Below are 21,194 nucleotides of genomic sequence, written 5' to 3' on the forward strand. Positions count from 1 at the left end.
TCGAGTAAGACATAAAATTTGTATTAAAAAATGTGCTACTCTTAGCCATCTTTTCCATCTCATACTTTTGGTTTACCTAGTTATAGCTATACTTAATTGCATCTAATAATTAGCTAATATACTTTTAGGACCAAAAATGGTAGTTAATAATCACCAATCAACATGTTCTTTAAAATGAATAATGTGGCAATGGCTACCCTCCAATAGTAGGTTTCAAAATGATTTTTTAGCAACTATTCGTGACTAATGAAAGTGTTCACATTCTCATTCCACATGTAAAATGATGCAAAGGAAAGTGAACATAAAGAGAATTATTGCTAAGTTCTAGGCCCTTGCTTAACCTAAGCTTTCGACATCCTCTATATATCTAGACAAAGGAATAATCCTTATTCTGATATTTGGACAACCTTTATGCCTCCGGAGTTACCACTTATACTATTTTATTCATAAAAAGAAGTTGATTATTACAATATTGTCAGGATAAAAAACCTTATATACAAAAAATACTGAATATATTTTGACTGTTTGCCTATGTCTTCGCCTTTGAACTAAGAACACTTGTAGATAATTCCATTTCCATTGGGTTCATGCATCAACAATCTAATTGTTTCCTTAAACACCAACAAATAATTCAATTTAATCAACTTTATGACATCACTTCTAGGTAACGAATAGATTGAACAAATGAGCATTACATTAGATGTCTAATGACTGAATGAGTTGTGAAAACGGAAGGCATACCACCACCAAGAAAAGTAGAACCACCTTTGTTGCATACGGGGAGCATTCATATGTAGCTAATGAATATGATTCACACAATGCTATCATCAAACTTATCATATTGCCCCCTAACCACATGAGCTGATGGTAAAACGGAACACGTACGACACTCTACAAAGCACAAGAATTATGCACAAGTAATGGAAAAAAGTGGTTCGCATAGAGGTACAAGTAATGAGATGCTGCATGCGTGCGTCACTCGCATGAGTCACACATTCCATGGGCATAAATAACAATGTGTCATGAGAGTGATAACACGTGGCATGATATCTAACAGATTTGCTTGTATCAAACTACCTTAATTAAATATTTGTAAAAAAAGTTTCGCCATTAAAAAAAACTGCCTTACAGACATTGAGTTGAGGTAACCTAAATTGTGAAAAATTTTGTCTTAGAAACGATACTATACTACTTTAAATTACTACTAGAAAGGAATCCTATTGTTTTGTGGACTCTTGGTGGAAGAAGAAAAACTTTCTTAGACACTAAGGTAACCTAAATTGTGAAGAAAATTGTCTTATTGTAAGTTATTACTACTACTACTAGAAAGGAAGGCTATTTGTTTTGTGTACTCTGGCGAGAAGAAGACGAGAGAAAGCTCGGTAGTCGAGAGTCCCAAAAACTCCCGAGCTCGGCTCCTGTCTGAACTGTGCCGTGCCCGGCTCGACCCAGGAAAATCCGAAATCGCCCCCGACAGCACGCGACCGACCTGTGCTCCCCCTTCACCACATCAGCGGCTTCCCCTCGCCTGCCTCGCCTCGCATCCGCCCTCGCCCTCGACCCCCGCCCCTTCTTCCTCCTCTTCCCGCCGCCCTCCGCCGTCGCCGCCGCCGCCGCTTGGCGGCCGCCTCTCGCACACGCACCGCAGTCGCGGGCTACGACGACCCCATGACTATGATGACGCCGCCCCCTCTCGAGGTACGTGCTTTCTCCTTCACTCGCTCGCTCGCTCGCCCCGATCTCCGCGGCCAGTCCACCCTCGCCGGCGCGCCGATCGAGGGCGCTCGGGTTTGCGCCAGGGTTTACGCGCCGGGCCGGATCTGACCCCTCAGCCCGCGCTCTTCCCTCCTCGCAGCAGCAGCAGGAGGACGACGAGATGCTGGTGCCGCACCAGGAGCTCTCTGTTGCTGGCCCGGAAGCCGCCCCGCAGCCGATGGAAGGTGAGGACCTAAGCCTTCTCTCGCCTTCTGTGCTTGTGTGCTCGTGGGTTTATGTGTTTCTAGTTCTCGCTGATCTCATCTCACACGTGGTGGCTGCTGTCGTGGTTTGGTTCCTGCTGCTAGTTGTTGCGCAGACAGAGCCCGCCAACACAGCGGAGAGCCAGCCGCCCGAGGACCCGCAGACGTCGCGCTTCACCTGGACGATCGAGAGCTTCAGCCGTCTTAACACTAAGAAGCACTACTCTGATGTGTTTGTCGTTGGAGGACACAAATGGTGAGCGTTTGGATCTCCTGCCACTGTAACCGCTGCCGGAAGCATGGGTATATGTTTGGTGGGTTTTGATGGATGTGCTACTTTTTGCTTGCAGGCGTGTGCTAATTTTCCCCAAGGGGAACAATGTGGATCACTTCTCGATGTATTTGGATGTTGCGGATTCTGGGAACCTGCCATACGGGTGGAGCCGGTATGCTCAGTTCAGCTTGGCTGTTGTGAATCAGATCCACCCAAAGTATACGATTCGGAAAGGTATCTCTTTCTTCATTTAATGGTCTTCTGCTTGTCTTGTGAATGCCATCCCATCATGAAAGTTTTAAGGGCTGTAACTTACAAGTTTTCAACTGAGCTGGAACATGACGAGGCCATTGGCAGTTATTTGGTCATTGATAATTGTCAAACTTTTATCATGATAGCATGAGGTTATAATTGGAAATGAGGTGCACATTCTATTTGCCTATAACTAATTACAGCTAATATGCAAAATCATAGACAAGGGTGAAGATCTGTCCCTCTGTTATTCTGAATCAAGATATATGTAGGAAGCAGATGTAGCACGTGCATGGCACATAAAGTTCTTAAGTTTAATAGAATCTTTATTTTTAAATTACTTTAGTTTTAAGGGGGTTAATTCATTTCTAGGTAAGTTTTTTGTTTTCATATTTACTTGATTTCTGTAGGATGTTGCTCAGCCACGTGTCTCTTTTGTCTTAACAATATTTTTTGGCAAAGTGACAACTCAAACTAGCGTCTCAACTCTCATGTGTGCTTGTCACCTTTACTGCATTTGTTGTCTTTTTAAAATGTAATTATTGTGTCGATTGTGAAAGATTCTTTTGACTTTTAATTTTTTACAAATAGCTGTGTTAATATTGTTGAATATGCCTTTTGTTAGGATGTATGTAGATCATCAATCACATACGGAGTTGATCACTGTTATAGTGCATCGTATAATATGTTCAACAATGAGATATGTAGGATATGGATGGCAGAGTCCAATGCATGCCATTTGAAACTTGCAAACATGTGTGGAAAGGAGTACCGGACCCACATTACTGCCTCATAAACAATCATTTTTCAAAACTGTGTTGATTGCAGTTGTGCTTATTTAGATTTCCCAATAACTCCTAACAGTTTATTTCTTACTTTGAACTTTTCTGCTCATTACCAACTCACAGTTGCTTGAAGCTCTAACCTTTGGTTTAGTTGCTAATAGTCTATCAAGTGATGTATAAATACTAGAATTATTATCTGACAAGGGTTTGATTGCCAACCTTGTTTTTTTCATAAATTCCTTCAATCTGGCATTTTTATATGTTATTATAACCTTTACTTTTTTTTTCCCTTTAGTTACATTGAGTTTCTCACTATTTCTGGAATATTTCTTTTGGCTGAATTTATATGTTGATCCCATGTTTGGCAGATACCCAGCACCAATTTAATGCACGCGAGAGCGACTGGGGTTTCACATCATTTATGCCTTTGAGTGACCTATATGACCCAAGCAGGGGCTATCTTGTGAATGACACCGTTGTTGTAGAAGCTGATGTTGCTGTCCGCAGAATGGTTGATTATTGGACTTATGACTCGAAAAAAGAAACAGGTTTTGTAGGTCTTAAGAATCAAGGTGCTACCTGTTATATGAACTCTCTCCTTCAAACGTTATACCATACACCATATTTTAGAAAGGTGAGATCAATTATTGTTCTGTTCTACACGTTTCTCTAAATGCCTGAATTTTGAACCAATTTATTGAAATGTTTTTATAGGCTGTATATCATATGCCAACAACTGAGAATGACATGCCATCTGGGAGTATCCCTTTAGCCCTGCAGAGCCTTTTCTACAAGCTCCAGTATAGTGACAACAGTGTAGCGACGAAAGAGTTGACCAAATCCTTTGGATGGGATACTTATGATTCTTTCATGCAACATGACGTGCAAGAACTCAACAGAGTTCTTTGTGAGAAACTGGAAGATAAGATGAAGGTGAATATGACAATAATGAATTATCAATACATCAATTTACTTTTTATTAACTTTTCTTTCTCCACAGGGAACTGCTGTGGAAGGAACAATTGAACAATTATTTGAAGGCCACCACATTAATTACATCGAGTGTATTAACGTAGACTATAAATCTAGCAGAAAAGAATCATTTTATGGTAGGCTCTATCATTTAATTGTACTTGCATGAAAATCATATATTTATCTATGATATATAAATAATAGTTGCCTATGTCATGGCTTGCAGATCTACAACTTGATGTGAAAGGTTGTCGTGATGTTTATGCATCATTTGATAAATATGTGGAAGTGGAGCGTCTAGAGGGCGATAACAAATACCATGCGGAGCGATATGGCTTACAGGTTCCCACAAATCCTGCTCTATGCGTGGCCTTGTAGCTAGATATTTAGGTGTAGTAGATGCCGATTACCTGATTTTCAGAGTTTTAGAAAAGTTCCTGGTATTTCAATGAAATGACAGAATTCTGTCGTAATTATCTTATGTTCTTTTTGAACAAGGCTAAAACTCAGCTTGGCCTTTATAGAAAGCTTAACCAGCACCATCTGTTTTACTGGGGTTACCAGTTTACGAACAAAAAACACAGCCATCTAGCGCCACAGCGCCTACTGCAATTCCAAACTCTCCTTGCCAAAGAAAAATACCCCCAGTTCTCCCATTCACTCTAGCAAACATCATACACATACTCTTGAATGCCAACAAAAGATGTGCAACACGAACCAGAACACACACTCAGAGCACTCTACTACATCTGGACAAAAAAACTGTTTGGATTATTATCAGTTCGGTTATGATTATCTTTTCTGACATTTTTTGTTATTATAGTTGTACCTTAATCTCAATCTTATTTTTGTTTTCAGGATGCAAGGAAAGGTGTGCTCTTCCTTGATTTCCCTCCTGTTTTGCAGCTTCAACTGAAGCGTTTTGAATATGATTACATGCGAGATACAATGGTTAAGGTTAGAACCGTGCTGAATACCACCGTCAAAATGATAAACCACTTCTATACATCTTTATCATTGTTTCAAGCAGATAGTTTTTTTTAATTGAAATGCTGGTTGTCATGGCATGCCAGGGGTTTGGCACTGACCAAATTGTAAGGCTTTAGATTGATATTAGCAAGATTTGCGTAATCTCTTTCAAGTTACATGTAGCAATTATTTCTCTAAAATGTCTGCAAGAATTTGCAGTGTTGATGTGATTGTATCTTCGACTCCTTGTCGTTAAGTGCTCGACAATCACAGTTGCTACTAACTCCTTGAACTGTGGAACAATGCAATTAGTCTATGTATGCATTGGTACACATATTTTGCTATTTTGGGGGGTTATTGAATCTATTTTGGTGCCAACAATATTAATTCTTTTCTGTGAAGTGGATTAAAATAGAACTAATTAGTTCCAGTTAGTCACTACCAGTTTTTTCTGTGTGGGTGCAGTCACTCATATGAGTGTTGGGGAACATGTTAAAAATGTGGTAAGCGACAAACATCTGTTTACACTTTGTGTTTTTCTTTACATCATTATGACGGTTATTTCGGTTGATGCACATAGCCCAGTACCATACTGCTTGAATAGAGACTGTGACTTGATGCTTGTTTAGGATGCAAGTAGTTTTAAGTTGTGATAATTGACACCCAGCACCTTGTATTTTATATAAAAAGTTCATCATTTGGATATGCACATCTTACCCTGAATAAAACATGCCTCATTCAGACAAAAATCATGATCAGTTTTTTGTAGCTCTGGTTCTTTCTTTGTTAGGATTATCTGTTTCATGTTCTTGTTTGCCTAATTCAGTTTTCTGTTGTCTATGTGTGGCTTCCTCAACAATTAACATTAGATGTCTTTTGTTTAAGAAATGGTTAATAAGATTATCTAGGATTCGTGATGAAGAACTACCTACTTCTGCAGATTAATGACCGCTATGAGTTTCCTCTTCAACTTGATCTTGATAGAGACAATGGAAAATATCTTTCTCCAGATGCAGATCGAAGTATTAGAAACCTCTATACGCTTCACAGGTAATTTATTTGTCATATACTGTTCCAATTCTTTGAATGGTATATAGGTGCAACATCTATAATGGAGAAATCTAATTCATGTATATAGAAATGTGAAATTCCAACCAGTGTAGCACTTTTCCTTTAAGTTTCAGTTACTTTTTTCTAGACGCTGATCTCTGGTTCATGTAATACAGAAGAACCTGAGTGTAAAAATTGGCCAATAAATTGAATGTATGCAACATTGTCCTTTTGCCCTACATAGTGAAGCTGTGTTGGAAAATGTGCAAATTTGAAGAAAATTGCTGTCTTCTTTGTTCTGACAGTTTATTTCACATTATTCAGTATTCTTGACAGCATGCATACAGAAATGATCCATTTTTTCTATGCTGATGTTGCCTGTCTTTTTTCATTCAGTGTTCTTGTTCATAGTGGGGGAGTACATGGTGGTCACTACTATGCTTTCATTCGGCCGACACTCTCGGATCAGTGGTGCGTTTCCATCTCATGAGTTTCAGTTCATGCTGGTAGATGTGTCTTCTGGTAGTTTGCCTTAATAATTTTCTGTCGTGCACCATTATTTTGATTGTGGCCCAGCATTTTAAGCTTAAGACATATTTGTGATTCTTAAAATGCTCCATGCTGCTGTTACCTTGGAATAATTTGTGGGAAGATAACCTCTCAATTAGACTTGATGTCTCTCTTATATATACAACATATGGGCCAATATGGGCCTAGAATGGATGGGCGTGATATATATGTAACAGCTGCATGATATTGAACTGGGTATTGTATATATTTACACTTGGCCCTGCTCACAACTTCAGTATACTCATTGCTGGCTTTATCACCATCTTGTGTCTTGTGTCAACATGCAATGCAATCCTCTGAATCTGTTGGTTAGCTTTATCATTGACAGTTCACAGTGATAAAGAGCCTTCTTTTCACAGTAATATCTTATTTAACCAGATGGCATATGGAATCACTTTCTTTGCTTATGCACAGCACATTGTCATCCAGTTACTATATCTTTGAAAATGTTTTACATATGCCATCTCTATGATTTTTTCTGGTTGGTTTTCAGGTACAAATTCGATGATGAGCGGGTTACAAAAGAAGACACTAAAAAGGCACTTGAAGAGCAGTATGGGGGTGAGGAAGAGGTAACATTCTTTATAACAAATGTTCATTCAGTACAATGCAGTTACTTGTGGACTTCTATTAACTTTCTTCTTATTTCTTCTTTGTATGGAACAGTTGCCTCAAATAAACCCTGGTTTCAATAACACACCATTCAAATTCACAAAGTATTCGAATGCCTATATGCTTGTCTATATACGTGAGAGTGACAAGGAGAAAATAATGTGTAATGTCGATGAGAAGGATATTGCTGAGCATTTGCGTGTAAGTAGTTCTTGTATACTTTCCACCTTTTCTTTGTATCATCTTAGTATTTTCGTTGAAGATAGTGATTGATTGAACTGTTCTTATACAGATAAGGTTGAAGAAAGAACAAGAAGAGAAAGAGCACAAGAAGAAGGAGAAGGCTGAAGCTCATCTCTACACTATCATAAAGGTCTGGCCTTGTTTCAGTCGTACCAGCAGCTAACTTCTCTCTTGGTGACTCCTCTTGATAGAACTTTGTTTATGAAAAATGAAAATAGATTGCTCGAGACGAGGATTTGAAGGAGCAGATTGGTAATAATATATATTTTGACTTGGTGGACCATGAAAAAGTTCGCAGCTTCCGCATTCAGAAGCAGTTGCCTTTTACTTCATTCAAGGTAATGGCCCAAAGAACCCTACATGTTTTTTCATACCATAGCTTCATGGTTATGATTTTTGGATACTACTGGCCTATTTGCAAGGCATTGAGCTGCTACATTTATGGTGGTTTTGAACTCAAGTTCAAGCCCCTCTAGGCAGTGTTATTTTCTGTTGCAATTCTATCTTTAAAAGTTAAAACGGGCACCTACCAGAAATAGTCAGCAAACTTGCTTTATGGTCTGGCTGATTAATGGTTTTCATTACCAGTTTGGAACATTCCATTTACCGCATTCCAGATTTCTTTAATTTTCTAGTTGTGCTCTATAATCTGCGTCAAAGCTATAGCAGTGAGTCAGTGACCATTTGATTTTGGTAGTCTCATTTGATTTCAAATGAATTGTTCAGGAGGAAGTTGCAAAGGAATTTGGCATCCCTGTACAGTTTCAGCGCTTCTGGTTGTGGGCTAAGAGGCAGAACCATACATACCGGCCGAATCGTCCATTGACCCACCATGAGGAAGCACAATCAGTAAGTCATTTGTTGTTTTTAGAAGTTCACACTTATAATACTTCAAGTACTTAAATATGTGGAATACCATTTGGTTCATTACGTTTGAAGTTCAGGTGTTAAGTTTTATTTTCATTTGCTTTATGTATCCTTTCTTTTTAACTTTGTGCTCCCTTTTGCCATTCTTTTTATGTGGAAAAGGTATCTTTTATTGTCCAATATCACTTGCAAGTTCTACCTCACATAGTCACATGTCACTTGCAATTTGAGGACAAGTGAACTTGTGTGCATTTCTTAACGTTTGAGATTTGCTTACATGTAACATGTATAGTTTATTTGAACTCTTGATCTATCTGTTTGGTTGAATTTCTTGAATGTAGAATACTAGTATTATTGCAGTAGACAATAAGGATGTATTTATGTGGCAATATTTCAGAAATAGTGTGACATAATATGCATCATATCTTAGCCTTTTACTTCTTTAATTTGTGTCAATCCATTTGTCATTTCCATTTATTTCTTTTATTGCACAGGTTGGGCAGCTTAGGGAAGTCTCAAATAAGGCACACAATGCTGAGCTGAAGTTGTTTCTAGAAGTTGAACTTGGACCAGTAAATATTGTTTATTTATTCTCCTATTTTCCCTATTTTTTTATTCCTTCTGGATTTTGAGATGCTTGGTTGTTTCTAATTGTTACTTACATAGGAGTTATGTCCAATTCGTCCACCTGAGAAGAGCAAAGAAGACATACTTCTTTTCTTCAAGCTTTATAATGCTGAGAAGCAAGAGCTTCGGTATGTTTCTTGTTAATCTATTTGTCAATCATTCTGTTGAACTTTTATTACAGATGACACACATGGTGACATCGCTCTGCTATTACAGTTTTGTTGGTAGGCTTTTTGTGAAGGCTCTGGGAAAGCCATCTGAAATATTGACAAAACTGAATGAAATGGCTGGATTTTCTCCAAATGAAGAAATTGAGCTATATGAGGTGCTTCACAATTCTGTATTTATTTCTCTAGAGTACACATTCTAACTTGCAGTATGCATGTTCTGCCTATGTGCTCCTTGTGCTCATACAATCTGTTCAAGTCCTTGATTGTTCGAGTGTATCTTGCGCAATGGTTAATTTTAATTTAGTACAATGTTCTGCACTTAATAATGCTGTCCTGATGATCTTCCAAAGTTGAATATCCTGTTGCTTTTGACATTCTTATTCTGCAGGAAATTAAGTTTGAGCCAAATGTGATGTGTGAACATATTGACAAGAAACTTACTTTCCGTTCTAGTCAGGTTTGTGAATTCTCTTTTTAGATGCAAATATTTTTTTAGTTCTTTGGTCAACAAAGGCATTCGTTGATTATTTTTTTGAATTTGTTTTCTTATGAATTAGCTTGAAGATGGAGACATCATCTGTTTCCAAACGGCTCCTGTTCCAGATGGTGATACACAAGTGCGCTATCCAGATGTTCCTTCATTCTTGGAGTATGTTCACAATAGGCAGGTATACTTGGATACAAATCAATTCTAATGTTTTCAACTTATCTCATTGTTTACCAAACTCTACTGCACTATTCCCTCTTATTTCACTGTGTTTTTGACATTTTGTTCTCTCTTCACCCTCATTTACGTATTCGTGGTGAGCATGAGCTTCCCAAGTCCTAACACGTTTTATGAAATTAGTATATTCAGAGGACCAAAAACCAAATTACCTTGACATGTTTGCATGCATATGTGGTTTTCTTTGTAAAATAGTTTCTCGTCATTGCTTTATAATGATAAATATTTTTATTTCTGATTTGTTTTACTATGAAAGCATAGTTGTGCTCGCTGTTTCTGTGAAGTGCAAACTAATTTACTGTTACTGAGTTAACTTGTAACTTTTGTGTTGTTTGTACTGTAGGTTGTGCACTTTCGGTCTCTGGACAAACCAAAGGAGAATGATTTTTCTTTGGAATTGTAAGGGATTGCAAATCAAACTGATAAACTGGTTTTACATTTGAACTATAGTTTTGAATCAACTTACATATATGTGTTTCTTGTTTTCATGTAGGTCAAAGCTTCATACTTATGATGATGTTGTTGAGAGAGTTGCACATCAACTTGGGTTGGATGATCCCTCAAAGATTCGGCTTACATCTCACAATTGTTATTCTCAGCAACCTAAACCACAGCCTATTAGATATAGGGGAGTAGAACATCTACTGGATATGCTTGTTCATTATAATCAGGTCGAATTCTTTTTCTTTGTTTATTCATTAAGTGCATTACTGCATTTGGAAACATGACACTGATTTATGCTACATTCTATTTTGATGCTTCATTCCAGACTTCTGATATCTTGTATTATGAGGTTCTGGACATTCCACTGCCAGAATTGCAGTGTTTGAAAACACTTAAAGTTGCATTCCACCATGCAACAAAAGACGAGGTTCGTGTCATGTTTGTCACTAGTTCCTATATATTTTATTCCTAAGCTATGTCACTGAGGCACATGATTTGTCAGGTTGTCGTTCATAGCATAAGACTTCCAAGAAATAGCACTATCAGTGACGTGATTACTGATTTGAAAACCAAGGTGATCACAAATCTGTCTTTCAGTTTACCCAGTTACTTAGTTTCTCCTGAATTTTAATTGAATTTGAACTGTTGGTTTGCTGCATAATAACTATACGTATTTACTATAGTATCCTTTTTTCTTTAGTTTGAAGCATGTCTATAATTCTCATTTTAATGTTCAACAGGTTGAACTATCTAATCCTGATGCTGAACTCCGCTTGCTTGAAGTATTTTACCATAAGATTTATAAGGTTCGTGCATGGTTTATGGGAAATATTTCCCGTATGAAGAGTGCTGGCTCTTTCTAATGCAATGTTCTAGAATTTCTGAACTTCTTTCTAAAATTAGTGCTATATTTTTTGTAGAAGGTAAAGCATCACCACACTCACTAATGTGGGCAGGGAGCCTTTCATATATATAGCCAATAGGCATACATGGAAGTCACATACATGGGAAGCTATTTCCTGTACAAGGAAACTATCCTAGGCTATACATGGCAGCTAGCCTATCTAGGGAAAACCAATCAATCGATAATTGATCTAGATATATACATATCCTAATACCCGCCCGCAGTCGTAGCGGAAGCATCACGGACGCATAGACTGGTCCGAAAATCAGTGAAGAGCTGGACGGGTAGACCCTTGGCCATGATATCTGCGAACTGTCCCATAGCGACCTTTTCGCGGACGAAGTGGATGTCGATCTCGATGTGCTTCGTGCGGCGGTGGTGGACGGGGTTGGCAGCCATGTAGACGGCGCTCACATTGTCACAGTAGACAACCGTCGCAAGCGGGATGGAGATGTGGAGCTCCTGTAAAAGCTGACGCATCCAGCAGCACTCGGCAACAACATGGGCCACTGCACGGTACTCTGCTTCGGCACTGGAGCGAGACACGGTCGTCTGACGCTTGGAAGACTAGGACACCAGGTTGTCACCGAGGTAGACGCAGAAGCCAGAGGTAGAACGGCGCGTGTCTAGGCAGCCAGCCTAGTCGGCGTCGGAGTAGGCTGTGAGCTGGTCAACGGCACCGGACCCCAAGTGCAGACCGGCGGACAGAGACCCCTTGACGTAGCGCAGGATAAGCTTGATCAGCGCAAGGTGCGGCTCGCGGGGGTCATGCATGAAGAGGTAGACCTGCTGGACAGCATAAGCCAGGTCCGGCCTTGTCAGAGTGAGGTACTGGAGCGCACCCGCAAGGCTCTTGTATTCCGAGGGATTGGCAACTGGGGCGCCCTCTGAGGCGGACAGCTTGGTCCGGGCATCCACAGGAGTAGCTGTCGGATGGCATTCAGCCATGCCAGCACGCTGGAGGAGATCAGCAGCGTACTGCCGCTGGGAGAGGAACAGCCCGCTGCTGTCCCGCGTCACCGAGATGCCGAGGAAGTGGTGTAAGTTGCCGAGGTCCGTCATGGCGAACTCCGAGTGAAGGCGTGAAGTGACATGCTGGAGAAGGGCCGGTGACGACGCGGTGATGATGATGTCATCAACGTAGAGGAGGAGGTAGGCCATGTTGTCGCCAGCCTTGTAGACGAACAGGGAGGCATCCGACTTGGAGGTGGTGAAGCTGATGCTGCAGATGAAGTTGGAGAAGCGCTGGTTCCAAGCACGCGGCGCCTGCTTAAGTCCATACAAGGACTTTTGCAGCAAACAAACAGAGTTAGGAGCAGCGGGGTCGACGAAGCCTTTCGGCTGCTCGCAGTAGACCGTCTCCTCGAGGTTGCCGTGGAGGAAGGCATTCTTCACGTCGAGCTGGCGTATGGGCCAATCTCGCGATGCAGAGATGCTGAGGACGGTGCGGATCGTGGCCGGCTTGACGACGGGGCTGAATGTCTCGTCGTAGTCAACACCGGCCTCCTGGGAGAAACCGCGGACGACCCAGCGTGCCTTGTGCCGGGCGAGGGAGCCATCGGAGTGGAGCTTGTGCTTGAACAGCCACTTTCCAGTGACGATGTTCGCACTAGGCAGCTGAGGTACGAGGCGCCAAGTGCCGTTGTCGATCAACGCCTTGTACTCTTCCGCCATCGCAACGCGCCAATTGGGATCGGCGAGTGCACTGCGATAGTTCACCGGGACCGGCGAGGCGACGGAGGCAGAGAAGCCGTAGCGCTGGACGGTGCGGAGGCTGCCGGTCTGTGAGCGTGTCACAGGCCGGGCCACTGGTACTGCGGGTAGCACGGCTGGTGGCGCTGCCGGTGCTGCAGTCGCTGTTGGCACAACAGCAGGGGCCACGGAGGCATCCGCAGGAGCCACCGGCTCGGTGGCCGGCGCTGCAGGAGTCCGGGCACGGCGAGTGTAGACGGCACCGAAGCGCTGGCCTCCCAGCTGTGGCCCGCCCGCGGCTGCTCGCAGTAGACCGTCTCCTCGAGGTTGCCGTGGAGGAAGGCATTCTTCACGTCGAGCTGGCGTATGGGCCAATCTCGCGACGCAGAGATGCTGAGGACGGTGCGGATCGTGGCCGGCTTGACGACGGGGCTGAATGTCTCGTCGTAGTCAACACCGGCCTCCTGGGATAAACCGCGGACGACCCAGCGTGCCTTGTGCCGGGCGAGGGAGCCGTCGGAGTGGAGCTTGTGCTTGAACAGCCACTTTCCAGTGACGATGTTCGCACTAGGCGGCCGAGGTACGAGGTGCCAAGTGCCGTTGTCGATCAGCGCCTTGTACTCTTCCGCCATCGCAACGCGCCAATTGGGATCGGCGAGTGCACTGCGATAGTTCACCGGGACCGGCGAGGCGACGGAGGCAGAGAAGCCGTTGCGCTGGACGGTGCGGAGGCTGCCGGTCTGTGAGCGTGTCACAGGCCGGGCCACTGGTACTGCGGGTAGCACGGCTGGTGGCGCTGCCGGTGCTGCAGTCGCTGTTGGCACAACAGCAGGGGCCACGGAGGCATCCGCAGGAGCCACCGGCTCGGTGGCCGGCGCTGCAGGAGTCCGGGCACGGCGTGTGTAGACGGCACCGAAGCGCTAGCCTCCCAGCTGTGGCCCGCCCGCAGGAGGAGCAGCTGGAGTGGGCCCGCCCGCAGGCGTAGCCAGGGGGCCCAGCTGGAGTACAGCCGGGTCCAGGAATACCGGGAACGGATCCTCGCTGGTGGCAGCGAGTGGTGGAGTAGTGCTTGCTGGTGTCGGCGAGGAGAGTCCCTGCATCAGAAAATCAAGTGAAGACGGCATGGAAGCCGCCGATGGTGCTGCTGAGAATGGAAACACGGACTCGTCGAAAATGACATGACGAGAGATGATAATGCGACGAGTAGACATGTCGAGGCAGCGGTAGCCCTTGTGAGAGGATGGATATCCAAGGAAAACACAAGGTGCGGAGCGAGGGGCGAGTTTGTGTGGGGAGGTGGCAGTGAGGTTTGGATAGCAGAGGCACCCGAAAACGCGAAGTGAGGAGTAATCTGGGATGGTGCCGTGAAGGAGTTGGTGAGGTATTCTGTTGTGGATGGAGGAGGAGGGACGCCTATTGAGGAGGAAGGTGGCTATGAAGAGAGCCTCAGCCCAATAGGGAGGTGGCATTGACGCATGGAGGAGCATGGTGCGGATGGTGTTGGTGGTGGTGCGGAGCATGCGTTCAGCCTTGCCGTTTTGTGGGGAGGTATAGGGGCAGGAGAGGCGGAGCAGAATGCCATGGTTGGTGAGGAAAGAGGTGGTGGCGTGGTTAACAAACTCGGTCCCATTATCTGCTTGAAAGGATTTAGGTGTTGTGCCAAACTGTGTCTGAGCGTAGGCAATGAACTCGACAATGTGGCGGTGCACCTCGGATTTTTGGCGAAGTGGAAAGGACCAGCAGTAATGAGAAAAATCATCTACTAAAACAAGATAATATTTGAATCCGGAGTTGCTAAGCACGGGAGATGTCCACACATCACAATGAACTAAATCAAACGGAGCATTGGTTACAGAGGTGGAGTGACTGAAGGGGAGTCGCACGTGCTTGCCAAGTTGAGGTCGCCACCACTATTGCAGCGAAGAGTCACGCGCCCCGTCTGTTGGTCCTTGACAGAAAAGCCACAAGCGTCAAATTCAATTGAGCAAGCATTGTCACGAGTGAATTGACGGACGGAAAGAAGGTTGCGCACTAAATCAGGAGCAACCAGAATATTGTTAAGATGAAAAACAGAATTAGGAAAAGACAGTGTGGATGTGCCACGGCAGGTGATAGGAATTGTAGCGCCGTTGCCAACCGTGATGCCGGAAGAGGGTGGGGGAAGACGGGACAGGAGTATACCATCCGAGGACGACATGTGGGGAGTGGCATCGGTGTCGAGGACCTAGGGGGAAGACCCCTGGAGGGACATCTGGTTCAGGGCGGCAATGAGGCCGGCCTGATCCCAGCCGCCATGCTGCTGCGGAGGTGAAGGAGAGGCGTCGGAGAACTGGGCGGGGGTGAACGCCGTGTGCGCCTGGGCTGAAGGGAAGGCGCCGAGGACCCCAGGGCCACGCCAGGCTGGGTTCGGCCGCGACGGACGCCAGGGCTGCTGCTGCGCCCCGCCCGTCCAGGGCTGCTGCTGCGCTCCGCCCGTCCAGGGAGCGTAGTAGTACCAAGGGCCCGCTGGCGGAGCAGAGGACCTCTGCCCGCCCCCAGAGTTGGAGCCGCCCCTGCCCTTCTTCTTCCAGCGACCGCCTCCCGCTGCCCTGGCTGCCGCCGCCGTAGCCACTGCCAGAGCCGCTGCTGTGGCTGCCCTGGCGACCGGCGGTGTAGCCACTGCCCGTGTTGCCGGAGGTGATGCGGCAGCCTGTGCCGCACGAGGCATGGAAAGCCGTCTGGGCAGTGACGGAGCCCTCGTTGGCGAGGCGGAGCTCCTTCAACACGAGCTTCTCACGGGTGGTGGCGAAGTCCGGTAGCGAGTGGGAATCGGCGATGTTGTCGGCGGTGCTGGCAAAGCGGGGATTGAGGCCGCGGAGGAAGTTGAGGACGAGCTCCGAGTCGGTGATGGTGCGGCCGACATCGCGCAGAGCATCGGCTGTGGCCTTCATCTGCTGGGCGTAGTCGTTGATGGAGGAATCGCCCTGGGTCATGGAGTGGAACTCGTGGCCCAGGAAGATGGCGCGCGGAGCCTTGTTGGCCTCGAAGAGGCGCCTGATGGCAACCTAGAGCTCGCGCGCAGTCTGATTCGGTGCCGCAGCAAGGCCGATGACGTCCGTCCCGGCAGAGCCGAGGAGCCAGCTGCGGACACAGGCGTCGGCAATGGCCCAAGCAGGGTCAGTGGGGCTGGCCGCAGCCGTGCCGTCGACGTGCGGAAGGAGACCGAATTTCCCGCAGAGAGAGGTGAAAAACGGCTCCCACTGGTTGAAGTTGGGCTTCGTCAGTTCCAGGGTCATCGGGATGTGGTTCTTGACATTGATTGTCGCGTAGGGGGCGACGAAGACGGCTGGAGCAGAGATGGAGCCCATAGCAGCCGAGGTGCTGGAGGATGTGGTGGAGCTGGTGGCAGAGGAGGTCGACATGGGTGACCTGGGAGGGCAGGGGGGCTGTGCGGTGGGAGGGAGGGAGAAGGAGGATCTAAATCTCTGATACCATGTAGAAGGTAAAGAATCACCACACTCACTAATGTGGGTGGGGAGCCTTTCATATATATAGCCAATAGGCATACATGGAAGTCACATACATGGGAAGCTATTTCCTGTACAAGGAAACTATCCTAGGCTATACATGGCAGCTAGCCTATCTAGGGAAAACCAATCAATCGATAATTGATCTAGATATATACATATCCTAATATTTTTCCCTTAAATTTGGCATTGTTTGGATGATACAATTATTTTCTGCAGATCTTTCCGCCTCATGAGAAGATAGAGAACATAAATGATCAGTACTGGACATTACGAGCTGAGGAGGTTCGTATTATTTCATTTTCTTGGCGTTGACCTTTTGATCTATTCTATTGAAAAATACAATTATATTTAAGTAGATTCATCTGTGATACTTACATAAAGTTGTCTTGCATGACACTGCTGCTGTCAATTTTGAAACAGATCCCAGAGGAAGAGAAGAATCTCGGCCCACACGATCGATTGATTCATGTTTACCATTTCATGAAAGACCCTAATCAGAATCAGCAGATTCAGAATTTCGGAGATCCTTTTTTGATGGTTATCCGTGAAGGTGAGACTGCTGCAGAGGTAATGGAGCGCATCCAGAGAAAACTTAGAGTTCCTGATGAGGAGTTCTCCAAGGTAAATATATCCTTATATTATTACTATTTATTATAGAATGGATTTAGCCAGAGCCCCCCTCCCCCCCCCCCCCCCCCCCCCCTCTCTTTTCCCTCCTTAAATATGCTACAGCGTGGGTTGAATGTAATCTGTTTATTGCTCCAACCTAATACAGGGTTTAATTTAGTTTGGTCGCTAAGGTTGACTGCTATCCAACAGTTTACATTAGTTCTGGCTACCTAGTGGTCTTGCTGCCACTCCGGAATTGCCATCTTAGCTTTTGCCATTCTGCCCCCTTCCTTGTCAGGGCAATATGCTTTGGCCCCCTTCCTGTCATGCTACATGCTTCGGCCAGCTGAGGCAATGAAATGAAACTAAATTATTGTTGCAATGCAAACCTCTCTGCCATCTTGTGTGTGCACTGTGCAAAAGCACGTTAAGGGCTTAGTTTCTCTAGTTATTACTCCTTCCATTCCAAATTATAAGATGTTTTGGCATTTCTAGATTCATAGCTTTTGTTATGTATTTAGATATACACCGTGTCTAGATACATAGTAAAAGTAATGTATCTTGAAAAGTCAAAACGTTTTATAATTTGGAGTGGAGTGGGTACAACATTATTAGTTGATAAGAATGGGTGCTAAAAGTTGTCTTTCAAGAGAAGACATTGAGCGCCTTTTGAATAGCGAACACCTTAACAAATTGAAGAACTTGGTAGGTGGGCTGACATTTTAAGCCTCAGTCCAGCCATTCTTGTCTTTATGTGAAGGTTTATATGTGGGATTGATGAGCCATAATTCTGGCAACTTCATGCCCTTGTATTTAGTTTAACTACTTTATACCAGATTTCTAGCAAACTATCCATTCTCATCCCAGCAATCCATACTGCTATGCATCTCTAGCACTGATAATGCTTATTTGATCAGTGGAAGCTTGCATTCATATCCATGAACCGGCCAGAGTACCTCCAGGACACTGATGTTGTATCAGCGCGTTTTCAGGCAAGTGATTTCTTCAGTATGCTTAAATGCATACCTTCTCTTTTTCACTATGTTCATATACATTTCTTTTTATAATACAGAGGAGAGATGTGTATGGTGCTTGGGAACAATACCTTGGCTTGGAGCACACTGATACAACATCGAAAAGGTCTTACACAGCCAATCAGGTAGGCACAAATTCTGTTGTTCTATGAGTGAAATAGATGTTTGATGTGTCCATGAACTCTATTCCTGGTTATGTTTATGTGTGTCATCGTAGCTTTACACTTGGAAGGCTAGCGCTTATGGGCTTGTGTGATTTCTTATATCTTTTTGCCCACCTATATATTTGTTGTTGGGTGTTTAGAATGTTAGCATGAATGGCTTTGCTAATTTGCTTTAGCAATTTATTATGCAAAAAGTTGGGAGCAACTAAGTGAGTAATCATGGTCATGCATTACATGCAAGAGCGCATGTAGAATGTTTGTGGGTTTGATGGGGGTATATCATTTGTTCCTCAATTAACTGCCATGTTTGTGTACCATAGAAGTAAGCCTTCTGTTTGTTTTTTATATTGTTTGCAGAATCGGCACACCTATGAGAAGCCCGTGAAAATTTATAATTGAGCAAGCTTCAATCGATTGACAAAGGCCTCGACAACAGTATGCCCTAGATGATAAGGGGCTTCGAACAGAAAAAAGCTGGTAGAGTATAGTTGCTGCCTGTGCTGAGTCCTACAAGCCCATCAATGCTGCATCGACCTTCAGTGCTGTTGTCTATTGGCACCGGGGTATTCTTTTCGAGGCTTTTCCGACTTGCTTCCAAGCAACCAAGCATGTGTGTTGGTTTTTTCATCGTGTCTAGTATGATGGCCCCTGCTAGGATAGGTATTTGCTTAATTTGTAGAGCAAAGCTAGTACATAAGAAAAAGATTTTGGTAAGGGGCATGTATACAGGATTATAGCCGATACTGATTGCTGAATTTGTGCCTCTTGTAGCTGTGGGAACAATGGCAGAGATTGTATAATGGGTTTGGTATTGGTTCCAATTTTCTGTGCTGTTGAGAAATGTAAGAGGATAGCTGCGCGGGTAGTACAGTTTTTGTGTTCCAGCCTAGGCTGTTTGTTGCAACTTGGCATCCATATGCTAATAGTCTCTGTTGCCATCTTGTAAGAAACATCATCCTTTCGTCTAATATTCTACTTGCGCATATTGCAAACTGCGTACTGAGACCCTGTCAAACAGAGCTTTTGAAACCAATGCAACCCCAAACCAACCCATTCTACCAGAAGAGCCAACGCATTGTCGAATGTCGAGCCATCCTAGCTCAACAAACTAAAGAGAGACCCAGTAAGACCGATTGAAACCAAACCATTTAGGCGTGGTACTAGGTCAAGAGATCGATTGATTATTTAGAAATATTGCCTCCATACTAAATTGGAAGTTGTTTTTTTTCTATATAGATATATGGTTATGTATATATAGACATAATGTATCAATGTATATCTAGATATGTAGTAAAAACTATGTACTTACAAAAACTACAATGGTTTATACAACTTAAAAAGGAGGGAGTAGAAAACATCCCTACCCCTTATTTAGAAATAGAACTATCCCTTATTCAGAGATAAAACACTTCTCTATCCGCTATTGTTCTCCTTCCTTCGCTGCCAAGAGTTGTCGTAATCAGGGTCTAGATTATAATGTAGGATGGTTTTGCCAACCTTGATATTTGTTAAATAGATTTCTCATTTTACTTTTTTCTACTCTTTGTTATCCCTCAATTTCTGTCCAAAAAAATTGCAAAAATTACGCTCGAAAGATTGACTCCTTGATTACGATGACACTCGGGTGGATGACAAGTGGGTCCACTTGTGTCTATAAATGTTGGTCTAGTGTCAAATCTGCAAATGACCGATGTTTCGAGTCCCATTTTTGTAAATCGCCCGTTTCTGTCCAGGAATACAGTCGTTTAAGGGTTAGACACACATGCTAAGGATGAAGCATAAAAGACCTTCGTACCCCTATATTCTAATCATTACTCCTCGGTACCCGCTCGACACTCTCTCGCGCCCCATGTTCCTGATCTAGATCCCGGCGACCGTGATTCTCACCGCGGACCTCCACACTCGCCCGTCGACCCTGCGCGTCCGCACATAGAAGCCTAGGCGAGGAAGCGGGGGGTATCAATGTGGAGAAGAGGAAGAGGGCGACAGTTCTCGGCGGAGGAAAAGAAGGGGGGGTGTCTGTTGAGGAGAAGATTAGGGAGTTAAGATCCATGCTGGGGTCATTCGCTCCGCCTCAGTGCCGACCATCTCCACCTTCGCACCTGGCCGCGCCGTCAACTCCGCTTCGACGCCGGATCTCTCCGTCTCCACCTTCGTGCTAGGCTGCACTGCCCTCTCCGCCTCCGTGTTGATGCTGTGGTTTTTATATTGAGCAAACGAGCGAGCGGATCGGAAGGTGGGAAGAGGTGAAAGTATAAGTTTGCACGCTACGGTGGAGGGTGGTAGCCGACAACTTTTGAATGCTAAAACAAAGTTTTTATTGGAATGGAAGGAGCATGTATTATTTAGCCAATTGCAATGCACATATATTTTTGCATATTTGTAAAAACCGTAGCCGATTGCAATGCACACATATATATGTTTGCATATTTGTAAACCGTACATATAAATCAGCTTGCACAACAAAAACTGCAAGGAAAATCAAACAACACCGCACTTTGTGTATGAAATTGTATTAGTTGTTATTGCTACGAAGTCAAATTTCTCTAACTATGTCCACGTTTATGAAATTAGTTTTTTCTCTGAAATATGTTATGACTATGCATTTATTTGAATTTGCAGATGTTAGTATATTTTGCTAAAACTTTGTCACGATTAGATATGTTTAGTTCTAACGATAGCCTTTTTACATATAACAATATTTCTTTCTTACATATAGATGAATGTGTGGCACACGGAACTTAAGTAACTGTTGTTCTGAAAAT

At 44.0% G+C, this 21,194-nt stretch overlaps 1 protein-coding gene across 2 annotated transcripts; it reads left to right on the top strand.

The window, feature by feature from the left end:
* Positions 1 to 1,412: 1,412 nt before the first annotated feature.
* Positions 1,413 to 19,426, top strand: LOC136508270 (ubiquitin C-terminal hydrolase 12-like). 2 transcript variants are annotated; one of them, XM_066502923.1, is made up of 31 exons: positions 1,413 to 1,698; positions 1,856 to 1,940; positions 2,064 to 2,214; positions 2,309 to 2,466; positions 3,638 to 3,903; positions 3,984 to 4,202; positions 4,270 to 4,378; positions 4,468 to 4,583; positions 5,100 to 5,198; positions 6,151 to 6,260; positions 6,657 to 6,731; positions 7,324 to 7,402; positions 7,497 to 7,643; positions 7,735 to 7,815; positions 7,904 to 8,023; positions 8,412 to 8,534; positions 9,047 to 9,124; positions 9,219 to 9,307; positions 9,396 to 9,504; positions 9,738 to 9,806; positions 9,907 to 10,017; positions 10,417 to 10,472; positions 10,567 to 10,744; positions 10,843 to 10,944; positions 11,020 to 11,091; positions 11,258 to 11,323; positions 16,839 to 16,904; positions 17,043 to 17,243; positions 18,149 to 18,223; positions 18,304 to 18,390; positions 18,787 to 19,426. In XM_066502923.1, the coding sequence occupies exons 1-31, from the start codon at positions 1,669 to 1,671 to the stop codon at positions 18,826 to 18,828; spliced, it is 3,369 nt and encodes a 1,122-aa protein (XP_066359020.1). In that variant the 5' UTR covers positions 1,413 to 1,668; the 3' UTR covers positions 18,829 to 19,426. The 2 variants fall into 2 exon arrangements, with proteins under 2 accessions (XP_066359020.1, XP_066359021.1); XM_066502924.1 differs by having other exon boundaries at positions 1,859 to 1,940.
* The last annotated feature ends 1,768 nt before the right edge of the window (positions 19,427 to 21,194 follow it).

This window comes from Miscanthus floridulus, chromosome 15 (genome assembly GCF_019320115.1).
Source record: "Miscanthus floridulus cultivar M001 chromosome 15, ASM1932011v1, whole genome shotgun sequence".
NCBI classification, from domain to species: domain Eukaryota; kingdom Viridiplantae; phylum Streptophyta; class Magnoliopsida; order Poales; family Poaceae; genus Miscanthus; species Miscanthus floridulus.

What these genes read in the sequence shown, in the direction of transcription:
- LOC136508270 (XM_066502923.1), top strand. Translation starts at nt 1,669, where the DNA reads ATGACTATGATGACGCCGCCCCCTCTCGAG. An exon ending in AATGATTTTTCTTTGGAATT is followed by an intron (nt 10,473 to 10,566) that starts GTAAGGGATTGC and finishes GTTTTCATGTAG; the next exon opens with GTCAAAGCTTCATACTTATG. An exon ending in GGTCTTACACAGCCAATCAG is followed by an intron (nt 18,391 to 18,786) that starts GTAGGCACAAAT and finishes TATTGTTTGCAG; the next exon opens with AATCGGCACACCTATGAGAA.